Raw genomic sequence first — 21,274 nt, 5'->3', positions numbered from 1 at the left:
AGCGGTGCAGCAGGGAGATGACGGCGTCCTCCACTCCGATGCCAGACCGATATACAAACTGCAGCGGGTCCATGGCTGAGCTCACGGTGGAGCGGAGGTGGTCCAGGACTAGCCGCTCCAGTGTCTTCATCAGGTGGGACGTGAGAGCCACTGGCCTGAAGCTGTTGAGGTCTTTGGGGCGCGGTGTCTTAGGCACAGGTACCAGACAGGAGGTCTTCCAGACCTGTGGTACCACCCTCAGCTTCAGGCTCATGTTGAAGACATGCTCCATAACTCCACACAGTTCATCTGCACAGGACTTAAGGAGCCTGGGGCTGATGCCATCAGGTCCTGCTGCCTTCCTCACTTTAATCCTCTTCAGCTCACTCCTCACCTGTGCTGCTGTGACAGTCAGTGGTTGGCAGGGGGACCGTGTGCTGGGGGGATGGGTGAGTCCAGGCGAAGTGGGGAGCTGATGGTCCGGGGCAGATAAGCGAAGAGGAACAGATGCAGGGCATTGTCCAGCTGTGGAAGAGGGAGCATGCAGCTGTGCAGGGGGAGGGGCGGGTGACCGATCAAACCTCAAGAAGTGAGCATTTAAATCATTCACCCACTGTAGATCCCCCTCTGTCTGGGCAGGGGGGATTTTGAAGCCCGAGATGGTTTTCAGGCTTCTCCACACTCCCTGAATGTTCTTTTGCTGCAGCTGCTCCTCCATCCTCCTCTTGTAGCCGGCCTCAGCCTGCCTGATCTTCCTCCTCAGCTCCTTCTGCACAGTCCTCAGCTCCTCCTTGTTCCCTGACCTGAAGGCTCTATTCTTCTCCTTCAGCAGAGCCTTCAGTTCACGGTTAATCCATGGCTTGTTGTTTGGAAAACACCGCACCGTCCGGGAGGGAACAATGTTCTCAAAACAGAAGTTGATGTAGTCCGTGATGCACTCTGTGATGGTGTTGATGTCCTCCCCATGTGGGTCATAAAGCTCAGTCCAGACAGTGGTGCTGAAGCAGTCCCTCAGAGCCTCCTCGCTCTCAGCAGACCACATCCTCACCTCACGGGACACCACAGGCTGCCTGCGCACGATGGGTTCATACACAGGCCTCAGATGTACAAGGTTGTGGTCCGAGCTGCCCAGGGGAGGGAGGGGGGAAGAAGAATAAGCTAAGATAAGGAAGAGAGCCTGTGGATGCTGTGTTTGCAGCCTACAAGTGCAGGAGAGCAGTGCTTCACAAGCATCTTCAGCATTGGCAGACGGGGCCACATAGACTGCGATCAAAATCACATGTGAGAACTCCCGGGGCAGATAATATGGCCTCATGCCAATAGCCAATAGTTCAATATCCCTAGCTAATGGAACAACAGGTTTCAGGTTTTTTGTAGTGCAATAAAAAGATTAATAATGAAAAAGTGTATATTTAACACTTATTTATAATAAGTGTGCAAGTATAGAGCTAAAAGTACAAGGCTACAACACAATGAAATATGATGATTCTTCTTCTATGTGACCGTCTTTATGAAATCAGACTTTCAGGGTCATAAAGTCAGTGTGACAAAGAGCAATTTTAAAGGTTTTTAAAGACAAACGTTCTGAATGAAAAAGTAAGGGTATTGGACATTTTAAACTGAAACTAAAATTACTCATACAGTAGTTATTGCGTACAAATGCCACAATATTATTTTCTCATTTTTACGATTATGCAGTGGGACTTTTCGGTTAATTTAGTGGTCGTCAAGTACTTTCTTGTATTTTGCTTTAATAAACAATGAAAATACTACTACCCATTACTCCATTTTGAGCATTATATGTCTTAAAGTCAATGTTTTTTGGCAGATTTGTTTTATGCAAATACAATTTAACAGTTTAGTGGCATTTTAAACTGGCAATCAAATTCATAAACAGCACCAAAAGACAAGCAAACAAGCGTTTATATCTCTGAGAATAAATTGCAAGTTTAGACAGAATCCTATCCCTTCAAGCATTGTCTCTAAGATTTAATATCAAACACGACTGACCCACAGTGGTGGCATGCCGGAGTCAGGAATATGCATGGCCCGAGCGTTCTTGTCAAATGGGAAATGAAACATGCTGGAGAGCGCGGCTGGATTCTGAGTATTCCTGCGGTCTGGCGCTGGGATCCTGTGGCGTGGCCCTTTAATTCTTAATGACGGAGAACGTCAAGGTCTGGTCACGAACGGAAATGCCTGCAAGGTGAAATATCTGCCCAAAACACATTCATTCACAACTGGAAAGCTTTCTGCAGAACTATCTACGTGTGTGTGAACAAGGTGGCCGCTCAATCATTTCAGAATTGGGGCTAATGAGATGTTTTACAAGAATTTCCGACACAAATTAATAGTTACCTTATATATTATGGTGTTGGTATTAGAACCATGTGAAGGAAAGAAGAGACGGTATGTTATTAAGCATTTTGGTATGTATAGGCCGTTTGTTACCAGTAGTAACACTCTTAAAGAGTAACTAAACGCCAACACCACCTTTTTTAACTGATTAACTGTGTAAATGGGTCTAAAATAGGTATACATGCACATCCTTGGCCTTATTCTGTCATTTTAGTGCATATTTGTTCAAATTAGTTTTGAGTCCAAAGCTGTGCCTGCATTGTCCTCTTTGGATTCAATTGTTGCCACTACATTGCGTCTCTTTAGCTGTCACTGCCTCGGCTGCTACGGATTTCAGGCCAAACGGAGGCACCGCCTTGAGTCAGCGACCAGTCCAGGCCCAGAGCCGCTCAGAGCCGCTCAGAGCCGCTCAGAGCCGCTCAGACCCGCTGGAGGCCGTGATGCCCCGTCGAGTCTGGAGAAGAGAGGAAAGAGGTCATCCAAGCGCAAATGTCCACTCCTATCCAGATTAGAAAGTCAGTCATGTTTCCTTCTGTTGGCAGCAGCTGTCAATCACCAGACTAGAGCCCGCCTCCTCACCTGCTCCACTCACGCCCCCGCGCCTCTCCAAAACCTCCGGGCCCTGCTCACAAGGGGCATGTTTCAAGTTTTGCTTTTGGCTGAAGAAGGCCCTGCCACGGGGGTTTATTTACACTTCAAGCACCTTCATTTAGCACACATCACTTTTAAAAATAGTGATGTGTTCATTTTAAATTTGTGCATTTTAAAAAGTGTATTGTAAATGTTTTGGTGAATTGTGTTTAAACTATTGAATGTTACTCACTTCCTGTTCTTCTGTCCGGGTGGCAAATGGGTTTATGGGTTTTAATTCTATTTGGTGTTTTTAGGGTTTTCATGTATATAGTTAAGTTTTTTAAATAGTTGGCGTGCTTTGGTCTTTGTTTGAAGGGTTTAGGAGAATTATATAAACGCTAAGGATAATTGCGTCATCCCTGTTTAGCCACCGTAGTGTTACCCAGTTAGGCAAATCCGATAAAAGGTGCCTCATTCACGTCACAATACCTGTACCTGATATTGATCAATATTTTTCTATTCCATTTCCACCCAATGACTGGAAAAGTATAATAACTCAAAATTAATAATGAAGATGATATGGACGTTTGTTAGTCAATGAAGTCAATGAGAGTAGATCTTTTTTTTAAATAATTACCACTCCATTTGAGTCTAAAATGTGAATCTATTTTATTTTTTTTAGATTTGACTTTGATGGCTTTGCACAGACAAATTCAGCCAGAGGTCCAGGCTGTACTTTCTGTGCCCAACCCAAGCAAATCTGAAAATCCTCAGGGCTCCACCCGAAAAGCCATAGGCAAGTACAACGCCAAATTTGAACACAAAAAAGTGTGCAAAAGAGGCTCGGAAGCGGAGAAATATTATGCAAGGAAAGGTATTGTTCTTTGTTCTTGCTTTTACTGTATATGTTAACGTTCTTTAGGCTATGTTACTCACTCCTCATAAATCAGATGAACTAGTTTCAAATCGCTCTGCTAAGTTCTGGTTAGTCTTTTGTGAATCCCGTGGAGAGAAGCGGAGCAGATGACGAAGTGTGATCTACAGGGCTTATAATGTTGATTCCAATGTGTGAAGACTCTCACAGGTGTGAACTAGGCAATCTCTATTTCACACTAAACACTGATACAGGCACTGACAAATGGGACAGGTGTATGCCTCAAAAGATGTTGATTTTAGTCTCAGGCAACTTCATCCATAACGAGTAAATGGCATCACGGGTATTCAGTGTTCATAATAGAGACAGATTTTCTTTGCACTAACTGGCAGGCTATAGGACTAAAATCGCCTGGCTGCAAATGCTACGGTAATTATGGAGTTGGAGCCGAACCATTTGACAAAAATACGGACTCACAAAATGCATTAATAGGGTCAGTTAATTCATGAGTGTCAACAAACCATAAAAGGATATAGTTGATGAAAAGAGTGAGATCAGGTTGAGATCACTGGGCGAGGGCTTTTTCATGCCCGATGCCGATTGGTTAGAATCCAAAGAAAGAGATGGCCAATAATACATGTCGATATTGTTTGTCAATATGTCCGATTTTTAAAATTTTCTCCAAATAATGCGACTTAAATTTACTAAAACTCACCCACAGCCTTGTTTAATCGGAAACCTACGAGAGGGCAGTGTCCTGTATTGCCCTTTTTGCGTTATTAAAATAAAGTCTAATCTTTAGACTAAAAACTAAATATTGGCCTGTGCTGGAGAGTAAAGAGTCCCTGTTCATCGTGGCACTAGATAGAGAGAATAGTTAATAATATTTGAATATTTGATCAATGTGTTACAAGAAGTTGTCCTGAAAATATGTACTCATGTGGTACAGTTACATTATTAAAAAGACAATATAGACTCGATAATGGTAGTGATTAACGATAATGTAAGAGTCGTAGGGCTGGACAATATGACAAAAATAATAAATATTTACCCCTAATATTGCTTGAACAAGATTTTTGATTTTGCTTCATTTTGTCGAATCAAAAACAAACAAAGTGCACTATATCTAACAAAAAAAAATATGTATGAAAAAACAGGTAAAATTTCTTCCAACCAAACTCTGCTTCAAACCACATGCTTGAACTGACAAGAGGAATGGCTGCTGATTTCTCGATTAAAATAACCAAAGGATCTCATTAACAATTAGAAATGATCTCAATCTCGATCAAAATCTGATGAATTGCGCAGCTGTAATTGTGAGCCGGCTCTAACAAAATTGTAATATAATTTTTTCGGGGGCATATTACCCACACACACACACATGGTTTCTTTGTCCCATTTAGGGCTGCAAATTATGTAGGTGACCATGGCAGATGATGAAATTACCACTAATAGACAGGTGAGCATATATAAATCAATTCAAATCTGAGCCATAGCATGAGAAAATGTGGAGTTAATGGGGACGGTAGGTGTTTTAAGCTAATGGCTGTCAGAGAAAGTCAAAGCATCTTTAGACAGAGACTCGTGGCATGTCGTCACTCCGCCTCGGCGTGCACCGCGGAGGCAAATTAGGGAAGCTTTGGCAGTCTTTTAATGGTCTGTCACAGTCTAACAGGTTTAGAGCGCTTACAATAGAGCCAGCCACTAAGCCCGACAGCCCGCGCTAATTGTTCAGAACTGCAGCTTGTGTGAGTGGACTTTCGCTGCCATTTGGTACCTGTAACTAAAGCCATTGATTCTCATTATGAAGAGGGATAAGATATGCACTTCTCCTCAGCTCGTCTGTCTGTTCAGTTTGAGCAAAAAAAAATGAAAGAGTCGAGCCGGAGAGTTGTGATAAATGCCGCGCCAATATGTGTTTCCCAACGCGTCACCACGATAATTCTATTTTAAAGAACGTGAACCCTAACCAGAGGCCGTGTGCGCACTTACATCCTCGTTTAGCAGGAAATGGGAAGTTAATTGTGTGGCTGCCTTTTCACAAAATGGATTTCACAGCCATTTCGAATAAACTCTCCCCAGACAACGGTGAACACATGCAGGACACAAGGCCACTAGCGCCGCCAACGATTCACGCCGATGGTATACAAACGTTAAGTGTCTCAATTTTCGAGTGGTGCCTGAAGAGATCAACAAAGCAAATAAAGCGGTTTGTTTGTGCACTCGGAGGCCCCTGAATGCACCGAGGGTTTCGCAGGGAACGGACAAGGTGGCGGCGGAGCTCGAGAAACAGCGGGAGAATCTTAGCTGCATGACCTAGAATGTGTTTGACAATCTTCTTTTAATTAGGCCTCGAAGACACGGCTGAATCCAAGTGCGGTCCCAAGAGCTAAATTAATTACGGAGACAAAGCCCATTCCGGCTCATGGCAAAGATGAATCATTGCGGTATTTGGGGAATGAGAAACGTTCTTCATCCCAGGCCTGATAAAAGAGACTCGAAAATATACGTTAATGTGCTTTCTGTCAAAGTCTTCTCCAGACTTCTGCGCGGCTCATTCGACTAAATTCCTGCTCTCATCTTTCCAATTCGTCATTAAGAATAGATAGACTTGGGCTCCATCCAAGAAATTTCAACATCCTCCCTCCTTATTCCCTCCGTAATGGCTTTATTACATATTTTCTGGGTGGTCCACAGTCACCCAAGTTTGACTTTGTACCTGCCATTAGCCGGAGACTGCCATCCAGCCTGCGCAATTCATTCAGCTAAACGACTGTGTCATCTGTCAGCCGATATAAATGACTGTTTGTGAGTTATGGCCAATTAAGCTAATCACAACACCAGGGGTTGTGCCAGAGCAGGGCTATCCCAAAGAGAGATAAATGGGGAGGAGAGCTGGTGCCACCGCATAAACACACACCTACACTTCATGAATATGGACCCAAGGACTAAACTCAAAATGTACGGATGGACTGAGAACATAATGAGGTCTGTTCTAAATTGCTGACACGTTTTTACTCTGACGATATGATGATGACAGATTTTCTCCTCAAAACAATAGCGAATATAGATCAGGCACAGCATTCTAGCCACCACAGACGTCGTGTAATATGAGAACGAACAAACCACAGTCATTTTCCTACTGTTGGTAACTGCAGTGAGTGGTGTACATGTATTGAGGGTGCACTATGTCAGGGGGTCCCAAACGTTTGAGGCTGGGACCCACACAGCAAAATGAAATTGATGTTTGTAGTTTCAGATTCAGATTTAATACGGACAGCTGCATTATTCCCAGCAGAGGCAATTAGTTTGAGCAGTAAAAAACAAAGTACATAGAGGACAGCCGAACATACAAATACAACATGTAATAATGCGAGTGTGAAACAAAGGGGAAGCTCTGAGGTCAGGAAATATCACCCAAAAGAAGACATCACATCACTTACAGTTTGGATTTAAAAGACAAATAGAAGGAGGCACAACAGGTTTCAGATGGCTATTTGTTTTTTAATAAGAAACAACATGGCAATCCCGAGGGCAATGAAGAATTCTGTTCTGTTCTGTTAATTCTGTTCATTAGCAATGGCAATAAACCTTTTCTGATTCTGATTTGAGAAAACTCCCGTTTGAAAATAGGGCTTTTTGTGAAAAAATTGTGTATTACAGAAAGAAGCCAAGTCTCTCTCGTGCACGTTTATGATTTTTTAACTACCGTAATTTTAACAACGGAATTAAGACTGTGATTGTGTCTTTAAAAACAAAATATACTATCTGGATTACAATAGTTTATTTGAATAGATTGATTTTATTGTGTAAACAGCTTATCTAAATGCAGGTGCCTTTGCTTTGCCTGGAATGTCCCATACTTGGGCATTAAACATATCCGTTTACATGGAAACAATGAATGCCTGCTCACGTTTATAGAGCGCTACGTTACATCAAGGAACCACTGACCACTGAGTTACAAGTCAGATCTGTGGTGAGGCAAGCCTGCTCAGAGTGTGAATGCATGATTGTCCAGTTATTTGTGAGCGATAAAAACACTTGAATTGAATAAATGCAAGATAAATAAAAATGAAACATAAGAACACGATAAAAAAGCAAAAAAAATAAGAACACAAACAAAAACAGTGAATATTTAAGAGGCAAGTTGAGGTCGCAAACGTAAAGAAATAATAATAATAAAGATTTGCACGGCCACAATGTAATGCAATGCAGTGTTGTATGTGCAGACTGTGATTGGTCACGATTACACTAAAACTCCACTTGTGTAACACTTCAAGAGTTCACAGGGAAGTTAGTTGTCAGAGAAAACATTGATGGCTCCATTTATCTCAGGCTGATATGACAAGAATTTGTAATAAATTAAAAAGTGCATATGCAGCCAACAGGAATGTTCTCAAACTATTTGTAATCCCAGAAAGAAAATCACTTAGAGGTGTGTCCTTTTCAGTGTTGATGTAAAATATTCCTTCAATTAGTTAGACCATAGAATGAGTCATGTTATTTTTATCATCAGATCTCAATGTCCTTGGACGAAAACACTTTCATTACAAAGGCAGTCTAAAATCTTGGGTAGTTGATGATTGCACGCATGTTAAATTGTCCAACAGTGTGATTAAGGCAGCTCAAATGCACGATCATGTTTCTGCCGAATGCCTTAGACGCGAAATCAAGAAACACTTTAACAAACATGTGTAATATCAGGGACTGAATGTTGCCAGATTGACTAAGACTCCAAAACATCTGGATACAATAAAGCAAAATCTGATGAAAGAGGAAGTCTACCCGCAACGAAACGGCCCACACATCCAAACCATGTTGAAAAAACGTACAGCGTGCGCAGCAAAATGATTGAAGACAAAAATGCCACTCAAAATCAGAACAACAGATTTTTTCAATTTTTATTTCTGGGTAGAGTATTGCCCCTTAGCATTGTTTAATGTGTATATTTTAACCATTGTTGTGGCAGATCTCCTTTTTTCCTGACCAGTCAAGAAAACACGCTTCTCAAATTCTTTACATACTGTAGAGTCTGTTCACCAGTTTCATCTACCCGAGTTCAAATGGGCGTGATTGACAAGTTGATGAGCCAATCAGGGACACGCAGGCTCTGTCAGTATCATTAAATATGATAAATAAGGGGATGAAGAAAGGACAAAACATAAGGACTGAAAAACAATGCTGAGATGTTGGATTTTTGACCATTAAACGCTTTAGTTTTACACACGTCCCCGAAATAAACAAACCTGATTGCACAGTTCTGTTTGAGTTTGGCCTGAGTAGAGGCGGTGGTGACCAGACTGAGAGCGCCAGGATATGCAGAGAAAAGCAGGCAAGATTTCTATGCTCTTAAGAGTCAAATTTAGAAAACGTTTCATTAACACACATTTCCGTGACTTTTGTACACCTTCAAAATGAGTCCCATGCGTAATTGCTGTACAGTCGGGAGTTTGCTTTCATGTACACCATTTTTTGCTGGGACGGAAAAGGCAATATTGCTTGAGTAAGAGCAAATATGTAGATTAGGTCGCCTCGTTCAAATATTAACACCTACATATTATCAGATTATTATTATTTTAAACCAAATTGAACACCATTTAGATCCAAGACCTTAGGGTTTCTGTAAAGACTGAAGTGTCACTCAATTCTGCAGTTACCTCTTATCGAAATGACTATCCACTTAAACTCCCCACAATATCTCTGATCAGTTCCACATTCACAAATCGTCGAGCATAAAACAAGGCATAGATCTTCTTTCCTAATTTCTCAGCTTTAGCCTGAGGAACCGTGCTTGGCAGGGTTCACAGGGGCCTCAACAGGAACGCATCCGTGCAATGTTTTGTCAAGCTATAGGAAATATATGTGTATTGTCGAAAGAGGTTTGTGTCATTTTGTGTTTAGTGGAGCCAAACTATGTGCTTTATTATTAGGTTTGGAAGTTTTGTAAAGCAATTTGAAGGTAAATATAAAACTGACTGTGATATTGTAGGAAACATGTTTGCATATTCAAACATAATGAAAGTCACATATTCTATTCTATTCTACAGACACTTAATTTCCTGACTTCCAGATGACTTTGCTGTTGTTGTTCTGCCTATACCGCCGTGCCCTTGAGGATCCACAGCCACCATATTAACAGTGGAAATGTATATATTCTATAGTGATTACAGAGCCACGGGAGGCAAAGCTGCTTGATCTCAGCTGGATCCTCAATATATACTTTTTCTTTATTTATTCACCTCTTCGCTGACGAGACAGACTTGCACTGAGCTATCACTTCTGTTTTCCATCCCATTTCTGCTGGGCATTCTTTGCATTTAATATGGCAGAATTACAATAGCAATAAAAACGATGAGGCACAAAGAAAGAGTGGCTGCAGGGAGGAAGGGCTTTCAACGAGAAGCCTGTCTCTTATAGACTTTGGATATTTGGATATTAAATGCTGTAAAAGGCACAACAACACAAGCACGATTATGTGATAAGGAAATGACTTTCTATTTGTTTTTTTCGGAACGCAACACAATACAAAAATGAGAATTCACCGATTCATCAAAACGTTTTAATGTGTCTCGTCTAAAGAGAGTTATTATAGGGACAACATTTGAAATAGAGACTCCAGGAGATGGATATAACCCTATACTGCCAGATAATGAGGCCTAATGCACTATTTGCCACGCCTATAGAGCTGGGTTGAAAAAATTGATTTTCCGATTTTTAATCGATTCGCATATTGAAATGACCGATTATCGATTCGTACGTCCAAAAATCTATTTTTTTTTATTCATTTTTTGTAATTATTATTTTTTTTTTTTACATGCTCAACGTTTACATTTTATACTTCCAGTTTCAGAACTGGCAGTGTGTGAGCAGTTTTAAAATAAAAATGCTTGCTTTGGTAGCAACCGCTTTTGGGTGAATTCTTAATTATTTTCAAGCATAATAATAATGCACTGGTTAGTGTCCCAGTAGAATCCACTGTTGCAGATGTAGTCACCTCAATGATGTCCTCCATTTATTGTCCTGGATTATCTTTCTTGAAGGTAGATTGACCCTTAACCTTTTCTTCAGTCTTCCATCAGTAACTACCAATACTTGTAAGATTTGCTGTTTAATATTGATATAATACTAGTTTTAATATGTTGCTTCTCTACACAGTCATGAAGTGAAGGAAACGGTTCAAATACATTTTTCATTTTTAATAACATTAACCCCCGGATCGAATCGAAATCGGATCGAATCGGAAATCAGATCGAAATCGGAGCGAATCGGATGGGATCTGAGAAATCGGAAAAAAAACGATTTTGAAACGTAAAAATCGGAATCGAATCGATTCTTGAAATTTGAATCGAAACCCAGCTCTACACGCCTAGTTGATGTTCAGTGTGTGTTTGAATTAAAAAAAAAACAACAACAACATTGATTTCTTCTTTCAGAGTAGCAGGAATTGAAAAATTAAGAGAAATAATAGTAATCCAAACACCATTAAACCCTGACACATTTTGTTTATTTTCACATGCAAGCGCTTCTTCTGAGGAGTCTCCATGCTCTGTGAATATGAGTGAGATTATTGAAAAAAAAGTAAAACACAAAATTCTTTCTTCCATACAAAATCAATTCCTGTCATTGCCGCACCAAGACACTGATTATTCAATTCCTCGATTTTGGCTCGTCGCATCCAGTTCCAGTCACACTCCCCGTGTTGCATTAGAAAACGATATCGCGCAAATAAAATCAAATTCAAACGGATTGGGGAACAGCAATTAATTAAGAGCATAATGACAGGGGAAGCCATCCAAAAGTTTCTCTACCTGTGTTAGTCGCTCATTGCGCTGTCGATAAAATCAACGGATGAAAGGAAAACAAATTAAGTTGCCGAGCGAGCGGGAGGGGGAGAGACAGGAAGCGATAAGGCCCAGGAATGAGGCAAAGAGGAATTATGAGGAACATTATGAGGGCTCTGGAGAAGACTGTGGGAAAGATCAGCGCTACAGAACACAGCAGGACAAAGGGATAGCCTGGAACATTCCTCTGTGTGATGTGGTGCACGGCTATTACGCAACACACTGTCACCAAGCGCAAAGAACCATTTAATTGTGACATTTTTATCGTTATGCTGTGACTATTCCACTAGCCAAAATTGAATTCGTTTTTTTTACATGGTTATGCAAGCTGGAAACAGAACAAATCTCTTTTTGTTAACAGCTGTGTACAAATTTTGAACAAACCTCCCAAATTTACATCTGAATTCAATTGAAAAGACTAATCAAATTTGTGGAAGCAGGATACGCATGCACCACTTCTTTCATACGAGATTTGCAAGTTCAAACACAATTCATGCATTCTGAATTTGATGACAAAGATATGATTTAATGTTTGACACTAATATAAACCACGTGTCACGCTTCTAACTGGATAAGGACTATTTTCTTCGAGGTCAGCGCATTAAATTGCCAGATACATATCGATAGAATTTCTCGTCTACACAAGCTTTAGGTGACCCTGTCCACATCGAACATTCAATCTACGATGAACACAGTATTCACACAAACAGAGGAATGAAGCGTTGCATTAAAGTCTTCCAAGTTCAGGTAAATAGTTAGGATTGGCTTCAATGGGAAGGATTTCGAACACTCTTAAAACTGCATTTGCAATAGGCGCACAAACCATAGATCTTAAGGTAATTTCATCACATTTCTCCCTTCGCTGTTCAGTATGTAGAGCTTATGCAAACATTTTACTCACAGTCGAATGTGCTGTGCAAACGGGAAGGTTTGTCTGCGCCGTCTGCTGCTGGGACGGGTAATGCAGCAGACCGGTCCGTGCGAGCGCAGACTTGCTCCGAGAGGCCGGGCCAGCGGACGTCCAGCTCGTGTTCATGCCTTTACCGCTGTAGTGACCTTTGACCGCCGCGCCGGGCTGCAACACAAAAAACACAGGAGCGAGGGGGTCAGGGTTTAGTGGGAAACGGTCGAAAATGCGTGCTTCGCCCAACGTTATGGTCAATAAGATCAAACCGAGGCAGTCTCTACTTTCTGGGAGACGAGCACTGACAACCAACCGCCCGCTCGCCGACCCGAAACCACCAAAAATGTTCACTCAAATCTTCATACCACAACATCAAGACTGTACTTTTTTTTCTCCCACTTTTGCTTTCTGCGTGGGAGCACCAGATGTTGTGAAACCCCGTCTGTCACGCTCGAGATGTGTTCCTACTGAGAAGAAATGCTGATGGCTGGTTTGATAAGATGGCAGGATTACACAGGCTGGCAGCGGGCTTTCACTTTGGTGTTATGGATCGCCAGGGTCCAGGAAGTATCCGGGGTCGACTCTGCTGACAGTGTGGCTTATGGGGCTTTCACATGTCCACTGGAGCACAGAGGGAAAGGAAGCAGCACATAAGGGGCATGCTAACAAGACTGGGGATGCACACTGTACAGGCAGGCTTTACACGTTCTGTGGATGACACCTCATTTAAACATGTTCAGGGGCATTAATCATATGGCTCTAATATTAAATTAAACGTTTCAAAATAGCTAGTGCGACAGCTGGTGTTGAGTAAAGCCTTCACCAACAGGAGATTCAATGGTTCACAACTCGCCAATACATTTCTCCTGCATTTCCAAACCCAATCACATTTGCGATTCGCGACTGGTTTGCTCTATTGACCTCAAATCTAACTAGACCTAAGCCATTTTGAATATGTATGAATTTGCCACCGGCTAATGCATAAAAAAATTACACATTATGTAAACATAGATCAATTTTGAATAAACGATTCAATAGGAAAGCAAGCAAAAAAGGAGCAAAAAAGAAGACGAAAAACCTTTCAAGACCCCATTTCAGAATCATGTTTCCCATTAGAGCTTTTTATTCCAAAACTATACGGCCATCTTTTTCAAATGTGTACATTAGGATTTGCCAATATTTTGAAATATCAAGGTAGCATGCAAAGAAACCATACATCTCCCTGAAGTCGTCAGAGCAGTTTGGTTTTCACCATAAGCATTGCCTCATGAACTGGACTCTCACTCAGGTCAGAGCTCTACAGCTGGGCTCAGAGAAGCTGCCAGTGACACATTATTCATCAAACAGGAACCAGAACCAGAGAGGACGGAGCAAACCCAAACTCAGCCCAACACGTCCAGCCACAGGTTCAGTGCCGGGGTGTTAATCTGAAACAGGAGGAGGTCATTTCCTCTCAAGTGAGATGAACGCTTTCACACACTTTAAGTTTAAACCGGGTCATGACACAATCGTAGAGGGACAATCAGAATCCTACGCCGTATGTGCTGAGCAAGGGAATGTTAAGTCGAAGCTATAAAGTGGAAGGTTTCTATAATGAATACTTTGACCATGTCTTCTGGTTAGAACAGCCTGGTCCAATGTGGAGGTGGAAGCTCAGTGGTGAAGCGCTGATCCAAAAACCCAAACTCTGACCAGTGAAAAGTGTATTTCAGCACCGACATGTTTGTGTGACAGACGAATAGGGATGGAAATCAGCCCCAGTCCTAAATTCAGAGCGTTTTTCCTCACTCTGAACTAACCCTTAGTTCATATGAGTTATGATTTCTGATTTGAAAACAGCCACAATGGAATGCACAATGTTATCCACTTGTTTATCATTGTTTGCATGCAAGTATATAAACAATGCATATTAAATATCTTTATTAAATCAGTTTGATTGTACATGTCCATCATAATAGAGCTATGTTTATTTTGCATAGACCTTAAATGGGGTTAGAAACTTGTGCGTGGGCAGAATACTGAACAGACAAATCTACAATTATATCTGCCATACCTCCATTGTACAAGCGATTAAATGTTATATAGACAGGTTATACAGCCACTGCCAGAAGGAAGGGAACAGTGCCAATTATGGTACATTAACCAGCATGACCAGGGCCACTTCTTAAGCACAACTATTCACCAGTTCATAGAGTTTAAGTGCTGCCTCCAGCCACTAGAGCTGCATAAACAAGAGCGAGTCTGCCAGTGAACGGAGAGTCAAACTAATGTGTGTGAGTGAAGGTGTTCTGCATCTCTGGGGGGCAGTATACATTCAATGCATATACGTTATGGTTAGGGAGTGTTGATAAAAGCTATGCAAAGCCGATTCGCTATGGTCTATGAGTGACAAGATATTTGGCCTTTTGCACGGGAGAGGCTCGACTTTGTTTTAACTTCTCGACATTTCTCAGCCGGAATGCACGGCCGGTCCCCCAGACTCGTATCCATGTAACAAACTTTCAACAGCTCGTCAGACACTGAAATATTGCCTATATATTTCTCCATTTAATACGAGGAGCGAATGGGATCTGGTTACATGGGGGTTTGGTGCATGATTTACAACAGGCAGCAGATGTGTGCAGGAGGAGGCCTTGGTCGGTGGTGGGCGGGTGCAAACGCGAGTGATAATGATGATTTGACGATCTGCATCAAGAGACATTATGAAAAAGAAAGATCACAGTTCGGCTGTTTTAAATGCGCGCCACAAAACTTTTCTGATGGAGGGTATGTCATCTCATCTGATTGTCAGGAAGTAAAGTTTTAGTTTATGTTTGTGGAGAAGAGACGCCGCTCACAATAAGAATGCGTGTTTTTCAAAGTATTTTTGAGACAAATACCAGATGTTTAAGGCTAATATACTATACAGGTGATATATCCGCCATCAGAAAAGTTACGCATGACGACCGTTACAAAAAAAATGATGTAAAAACTGAAACTGCACAAAAAAATCAGGACCAAATAATAATTCGTAAAATGGAAAGAATTACCTTAGGACTGAATTTGAAAAGGTCGGACTGAGAACTTGAAGTCACTTTTTTTTCAACGCATTGCACAAAGTTGGCCGGTTGCAATAATTTTGAGGTTTTGGAAACTATGGTTACAAACAAACAGACAATGCAATGATCTCAATACGGTAATCTAATAGAGCGTTTTCGTGCAGCTTGAAATTCACAGATTGTGGAATTTGGGGATAAATAGGCAACACGTTGTAGAAAAGGCAACATGGACAACATCATTGTTTCATTCTTCACAGTCACAGTATTTATCTCATCATCAGGTAATTTATCACCTACTTTTTCACTTATAATATACATATTATAACACAGAGGGATAAGAATTGTATGAATGCCAAATGTGTTGACTGGTGAGTGGACACAGGATTTCAGTTATATTATGAAACTTGATAAATCTGTTGCAGAAATTACTTGAAAGCCATGCAATCACTTTGCAACAAGCATCTTATATTGGACAAAAAATGTATCCCAATATCTATAGTGGGAATAATTCATTGTAAAAGAAACAATAAAGAAAACTTCTATTAAACAAACTACTATTTTAGGTATAGGGTTCATTGCATGCACAAAAAAGGGCAGTATTCTATCCCAACCTACAAATTGTCCAGCCTTGTAATAATGTTGTAGAACAAAAAAAACAAGTCCACTTTTTAGCTAATGCAATCTTCCTGTGTGAACATTGTGTGACCCAATAACTATGATGGAACCTCCCAAAGCGTTTCTCTGAGGAATTATGGGCTCATATCGGACAATTCCTCGGTTTCCAGGATGCGTTTCCGCCATGAAATCCATAACACAATAGAACAAAAACAAGCTGTGTAGAGGAGGAGAGCGGAGGTCCATTTCAGAGATTGGGAGGGTTTAGTATTGGAGAAAGTTAAAATCAAATGTGCTTGTTTAACGACGGCCATAAAAATCCCCTGCACAAAACGCCCCGTGGCTAAGTTTCTCTTTGGCAAAACTGTAACTTATGATCTCACAGAATCAGAAAGGGGCCGAATGTTAGGATATACTGATGTTTTATCAATCTAAATCTACAAATCAAATGTATTGATGTTAAAAAAAAAGTGCTGCTAAAAGAGATGTACAGTTACAGTTCTCCATGTTTTAGGCTTAAACTTTACTGATCCCAAAAATACAATAATAACTGAGAGCTAATAGAAAAGTAATATAAATATGTGAACCCCAAAACACAGGCAATGCAAAATGTAGACAATAGGGCAGCACAATTTGAAAAGAATATTTAATTACATTACAAGTCCAGGAGACATGAAACAGAACATGAACAGATAAACTACAAGGTTAGCAGTTGTTATGCAGAACAATACAGGATATTTTGGTGTTTGTGGAGGAAACTAAAGTACTCAAAAATGTGCTAACTGCATCCAATCAAATTGTGACTTTGATTGTGATTAATCTTGCAGCTCTATTAGACAAAGAAGGGAAATCACTGTCATATAATTACAACACATCTGTTCTGTATAATATTCAAAAGTATACAGTTTGCTTTTTACTCTTTTGGTTTGGTTTTGTTTCCCCCCATTCAAATCCTACAAAATTAAAGTGACATCATTTGGCACCTTCTCTTAAGCAGCTCTCTTGACAAAGAAAGCGCCTGAAATAGTCCAAAAGTGGTGTAAAGACCAACGTTGTCAAGAATATCATGAGTGTGGAGAGATATTCAGATCCCAGATGGCATTAGTTAGAGGGATATTGTCTTCGGTGGAGTCCTCTATGGCTTGTTGCTCTGTCTGGCCGCCTATGAAAGAGATGCCGGCCTCCTCTGGCATCTCTGATCATCCACTTCCTGGAAGCTGCCTTGCGTGAAATGGCCTCTTCTGTACCAGTTGTTCTCCTTTGCCAACCCGTCATCCCCTCACAGCCAACACACACGCACACACACATACACACACACGCACACACACATACACACACACGCACACATACGCGCACAGACAGACAGAACGCAACAGATGGAAGTATGGCAAACACAGTGGGAGACAGTCAGCTTCACCTACAATCCCCAATGATGCTCTCCTTGATCCTGCTAAAGCTTGGTGAGCAATTTATCCGTTTAATTGGCTGTTATATGCAGCGTGTTGAGGACTTTCTTCCATTCAAAAGGTGTAATATGTTATGCTAAGGCAGCAGTCTAAGTGTCTCATCATTCTGAAACCCATGGATAGAATCTAGAACATGATTTAGGTTAGGAGTAGTACTATGGTATCTTGTAGTGACAGCAGGTATTTCAAATTTATTGTATAGATTGTGACAAAAACACTGAATTAGTGTCTAACTGATAAAAGGTGCACAATGTGACGCTGAGGATGGAGGTGGTGTTTTTATTGCCCAAAAATCACCCACACCTAGTGACCTACTGTACATGTGCCTGTAAATGTCTTGTTTTACACACAGTAAGTATCACACAAAATGTGAATGGACCATAAATTAACCACAAAACGCTTTATGTCCTTGTTTGGGAGATTAAACTAGACATTACCCCGTCTACAGTTTTTTAGGTCATTTTTCATAGTTTTATTCACAGACAATGCACTTGATGGTAAATATTGCATATCTGTAAAATAACACTTTCAACTTTATCTATTTTTTCAGGGTGGCATGGTATATAAGTTTAATGTAGTGGAACAAAGCAACAATATCTCCATAGAGACGAGCATACGGCGGACCCCTTCAGCGGAGCAGTAAAAAGTGCATTTTTACGTCTTTTTTAGTGTGTGTTTTAAGATAACAACTACAACTGAGTGAGCGATGCAGGATGTCAAGTTTGATCCATCGCGAAATGCCAAAAATGTGCCCTCACCCACTTTTCCCATCTCGAGAAACACACTAAAGTATCGTCAAGGCAACAGTGTGGCAAAGAGTCCGTGTGGATTTTGGCCCATGTAATGTCTGATGATCTGTTCACAAAAAGAACCCGCAGACCTCATCTTCACCACTCAATGCTCGCATCAGAAGGTTCGAGTACCACATATTTGCCCCCCTCACAAGCCCCGGATAAGGAAAAAAACATTACCAGGTGCAAGGAGTGTGGGCGGTAACCAAGACAACCAGGTCGAAGGTGACACAATATGACAGTTTTACAAGCTGGTGCATAGAGAAACGTGTATTGCATTACGTTCGGTGCACCGTTGACTTGATCCGGTGAAATAAATCTCTTTAGCGTCTCACAACAGTTTGAGCTTGTTTGTTCATCGACCTGCTAATGTCACACATGCGTGAAGAAATAAACTATAAAATAACTGCCTGGATCCATGACTTTGCTGTGTTCTTTACTGGCTGCTAAACATGCTTTTTGTCACCTTGGCATTTGTAATTTATGTTTTAACAATAATGCCTATTTGGAAAACACTTAAAAAGCAAGAGGCTTATGACCACATGATCAGATTTGCATTAGAGCTTCCTTTGCTGACTGTTATAGGCATAAACCATGAAAAAACAACAGAGCAAGCCTGCAGCAATGTGACCAATACATATGTGCCAATATAGCAGTTAGTTAAAACCAATTTGACTGCGTTAACACTCGGGGATGATTTATGTGCTGAAAAACTGCTTTTCTACCTGTTGTAATTGAATTGAAACAGAGTAGTCTGCTTTCTGAGTGCTCAGAGGGGACCTATCGCACAAAATCACAGACAACAAGCATGAATTAAGCAAAGTACAACTCCAACATCCAGTACAACATCTACTCAAAATAGTCTCAACTCAAACCAGTCTATTTCACTTAATTTGTGCCTTTAATTCAAAGTGAGTGGCTGTTTCCCATCATAACTCAAATAATTAAAATGCATTTTTCCAAACCGTGTTAATTTGACAAACAGGAAATTAAACAACAAAAAGACAAGCAAATAAAGCTTTAAACCAATTACTGTGTTGACTTTTAAATCCTCTCATGCCTCATCATCATCCCCAGTTTTCTGCCAAATATTGTTGATGAAATGAATGAAATGTGATATAAAGTCATACATGTTTAGTGATACATAACAATTGATACCTACATAATACATACAATAGTAAAAGTCAATCCGTTTACTTTCATGAATTGTGGAATGGTCTTAATTTTTATCCGAAAAAGTACAAGATAAGATAATATATTCCTTTATTGTCCACACATGGGGAAATTTCATTGTTGCAACGCAGGTAGATACAGAGGAAAAGGACAAAATATATTTACTTAATAAAACACCACATTATATTCCTTTTTGCTGACAATTATACACTATTTTCTATGAACCCAACCAATATAAGAATTATTAAAGCTATTTTGGGGTTGCACATTGTCATACTATTGTTTTAATTGAGTATCAAAATCAAGAAAACACTACATGGGAACCACTGCATTAACAGAGCCACAGTGGAGGTTGAAAAGAGAACAATGTTTTCTATATTGATTCTCACACTTACAATAACAGGAGTCTCCTTGGTAACCCTTATGTTCCCCACAAAACGCCGGAATTACTGTATTCTTTATACAAACATTTCCCTTGGCCCGACACATGTTTATGCTCGGGTGAATACGAGCGTGGAGCCGCGTCTGTGAGGGGGATGTACAGCCCCAAATCTGCATCTCCTTTGGGAGGCAGCAGAGACATACAGGGGCTGGTGGGGCAGCGGGATCAGGACATGAGATGAGCTCGAGTCCAGGCAGCGTCTGGTAGTGAAGCCCAAAACTGTACTCAAGAGAAATAATCCAAGAAATTCCTCGGGTAACTTCAATTGGAGCGGTGCAAGAAATGCCAAAAATATACCGTCTTTAGTCCTATTCGCACGGTATTATAGTGTTCACGTGTGAATAGTTATAATTATGAACTCGTGTCCCGTGTGAATCATCCATGTCTGCGAAAATGTCTGTAAAAATGTCCCCCAATTTTACCTACTGTAATTCTACAAACTCACGATTTCTCCAGGTCATTTCTGTGATTTGGTTTTGTTTGTTGAACCTAATCGATTCAAATTGTGTCTTTGTAAAGTTAATTCAACAAGTTCATAGTATTTATTATCCAATCCATTTTTTTTCTCCAATTAAAACGTAAAAAAACATACTGCAGTACAGACGTGACCCCGGATATACAACCCCATTGTGGTGGCATCCAAGGACCCAGCAGCATGGAGACTTTTAGGGAAAGTTTAGGTTTGGATCGACGGGTTATGTCAGTGTGAATGGATTAAAAGAGAAACTCTACAGTTGTTTTATAAGAAGATGTAATCGCGTGGATGTCATTGACGTTGGACGCTACAGTACAGGTAACGCAACAACGACACTAAAAACAAAGCAAGTTGCAAATATAAAAAAAAAAACGCTAGCAACATGAATAATTCAACAGGTTCTTGTCATCTTTCTGTGTGTTATCCAGACCACCATTTCTGGGATTAAGTCCGTAAAAACAAGTGAATTACGGCCATTTCGCCTCCCGTCCGAATGCTCACAATAAAACACAGACGTCGTGGGGGCAATTTCAATTTTCAGACGTCCAACTAATCCCGTCAGAATAGAGTTTTATCCCGTATATCCCGTTCACAAGCACGTCCTGAAATGGATGTGAATCTTGTATTAGTTAAGCAGTTTATATATCTGTCTCCTCTAAAATGTTAATGCTCCTGGACATGTTTCAAAATGTGCACGTTGGGCAGAATCTAACTATTAAAACCAAAACTAATCGCGATTGCAATG

At 40.7% G+C, this 21,274-nt stretch overlaps 1 protein-coding gene across 1 annotated transcript in view; it reads right to left on the bottom strand.

Moving 5' to 3' along the window:
• rbms3 (RNA binding motif, single stranded interacting protein) overlaps positions 1–12,677 on the bottom strand; it is a 334,351-nt gene extending 321,674 nt beyond the window's left edge. Inside the window, exon 1 of the mRNA XM_072448061.1 lies at positions 12,527–12,677. Within this exon, the coding sequence (XP_072304162.1) occupies positions 12,527–12,661 (135 nt within the window). The 5' untranslated portion in view covers positions 12,662–12,677. The remainder of the gene's footprint in view (positions 1–12,526) is intronic.
• Between the last annotated feature and the right edge of the window lie 8,597 nt (positions 12,678–21,274).

Source organism: Eucyclogobius newberryi, unplaced genomic scaffold (genome assembly GCF_026437365.1).
Source record: "Eucyclogobius newberryi isolate DKJ021-1_F unplaced genomic scaffold, fEucNew1.0.hap1 SCAF_16, whole genome shotgun sequence".
NCBI classification, from domain to species: Eukaryota; Metazoa; Chordata; class Actinopteri; order Gobiiformes; family Gobiidae; genus Eucyclogobius; species Eucyclogobius newberryi.
The sequence above is the reverse complement of the archived record's forward strand: the minus strand, read 5'-3'. Positions and strand labels throughout refer to the sequence as shown.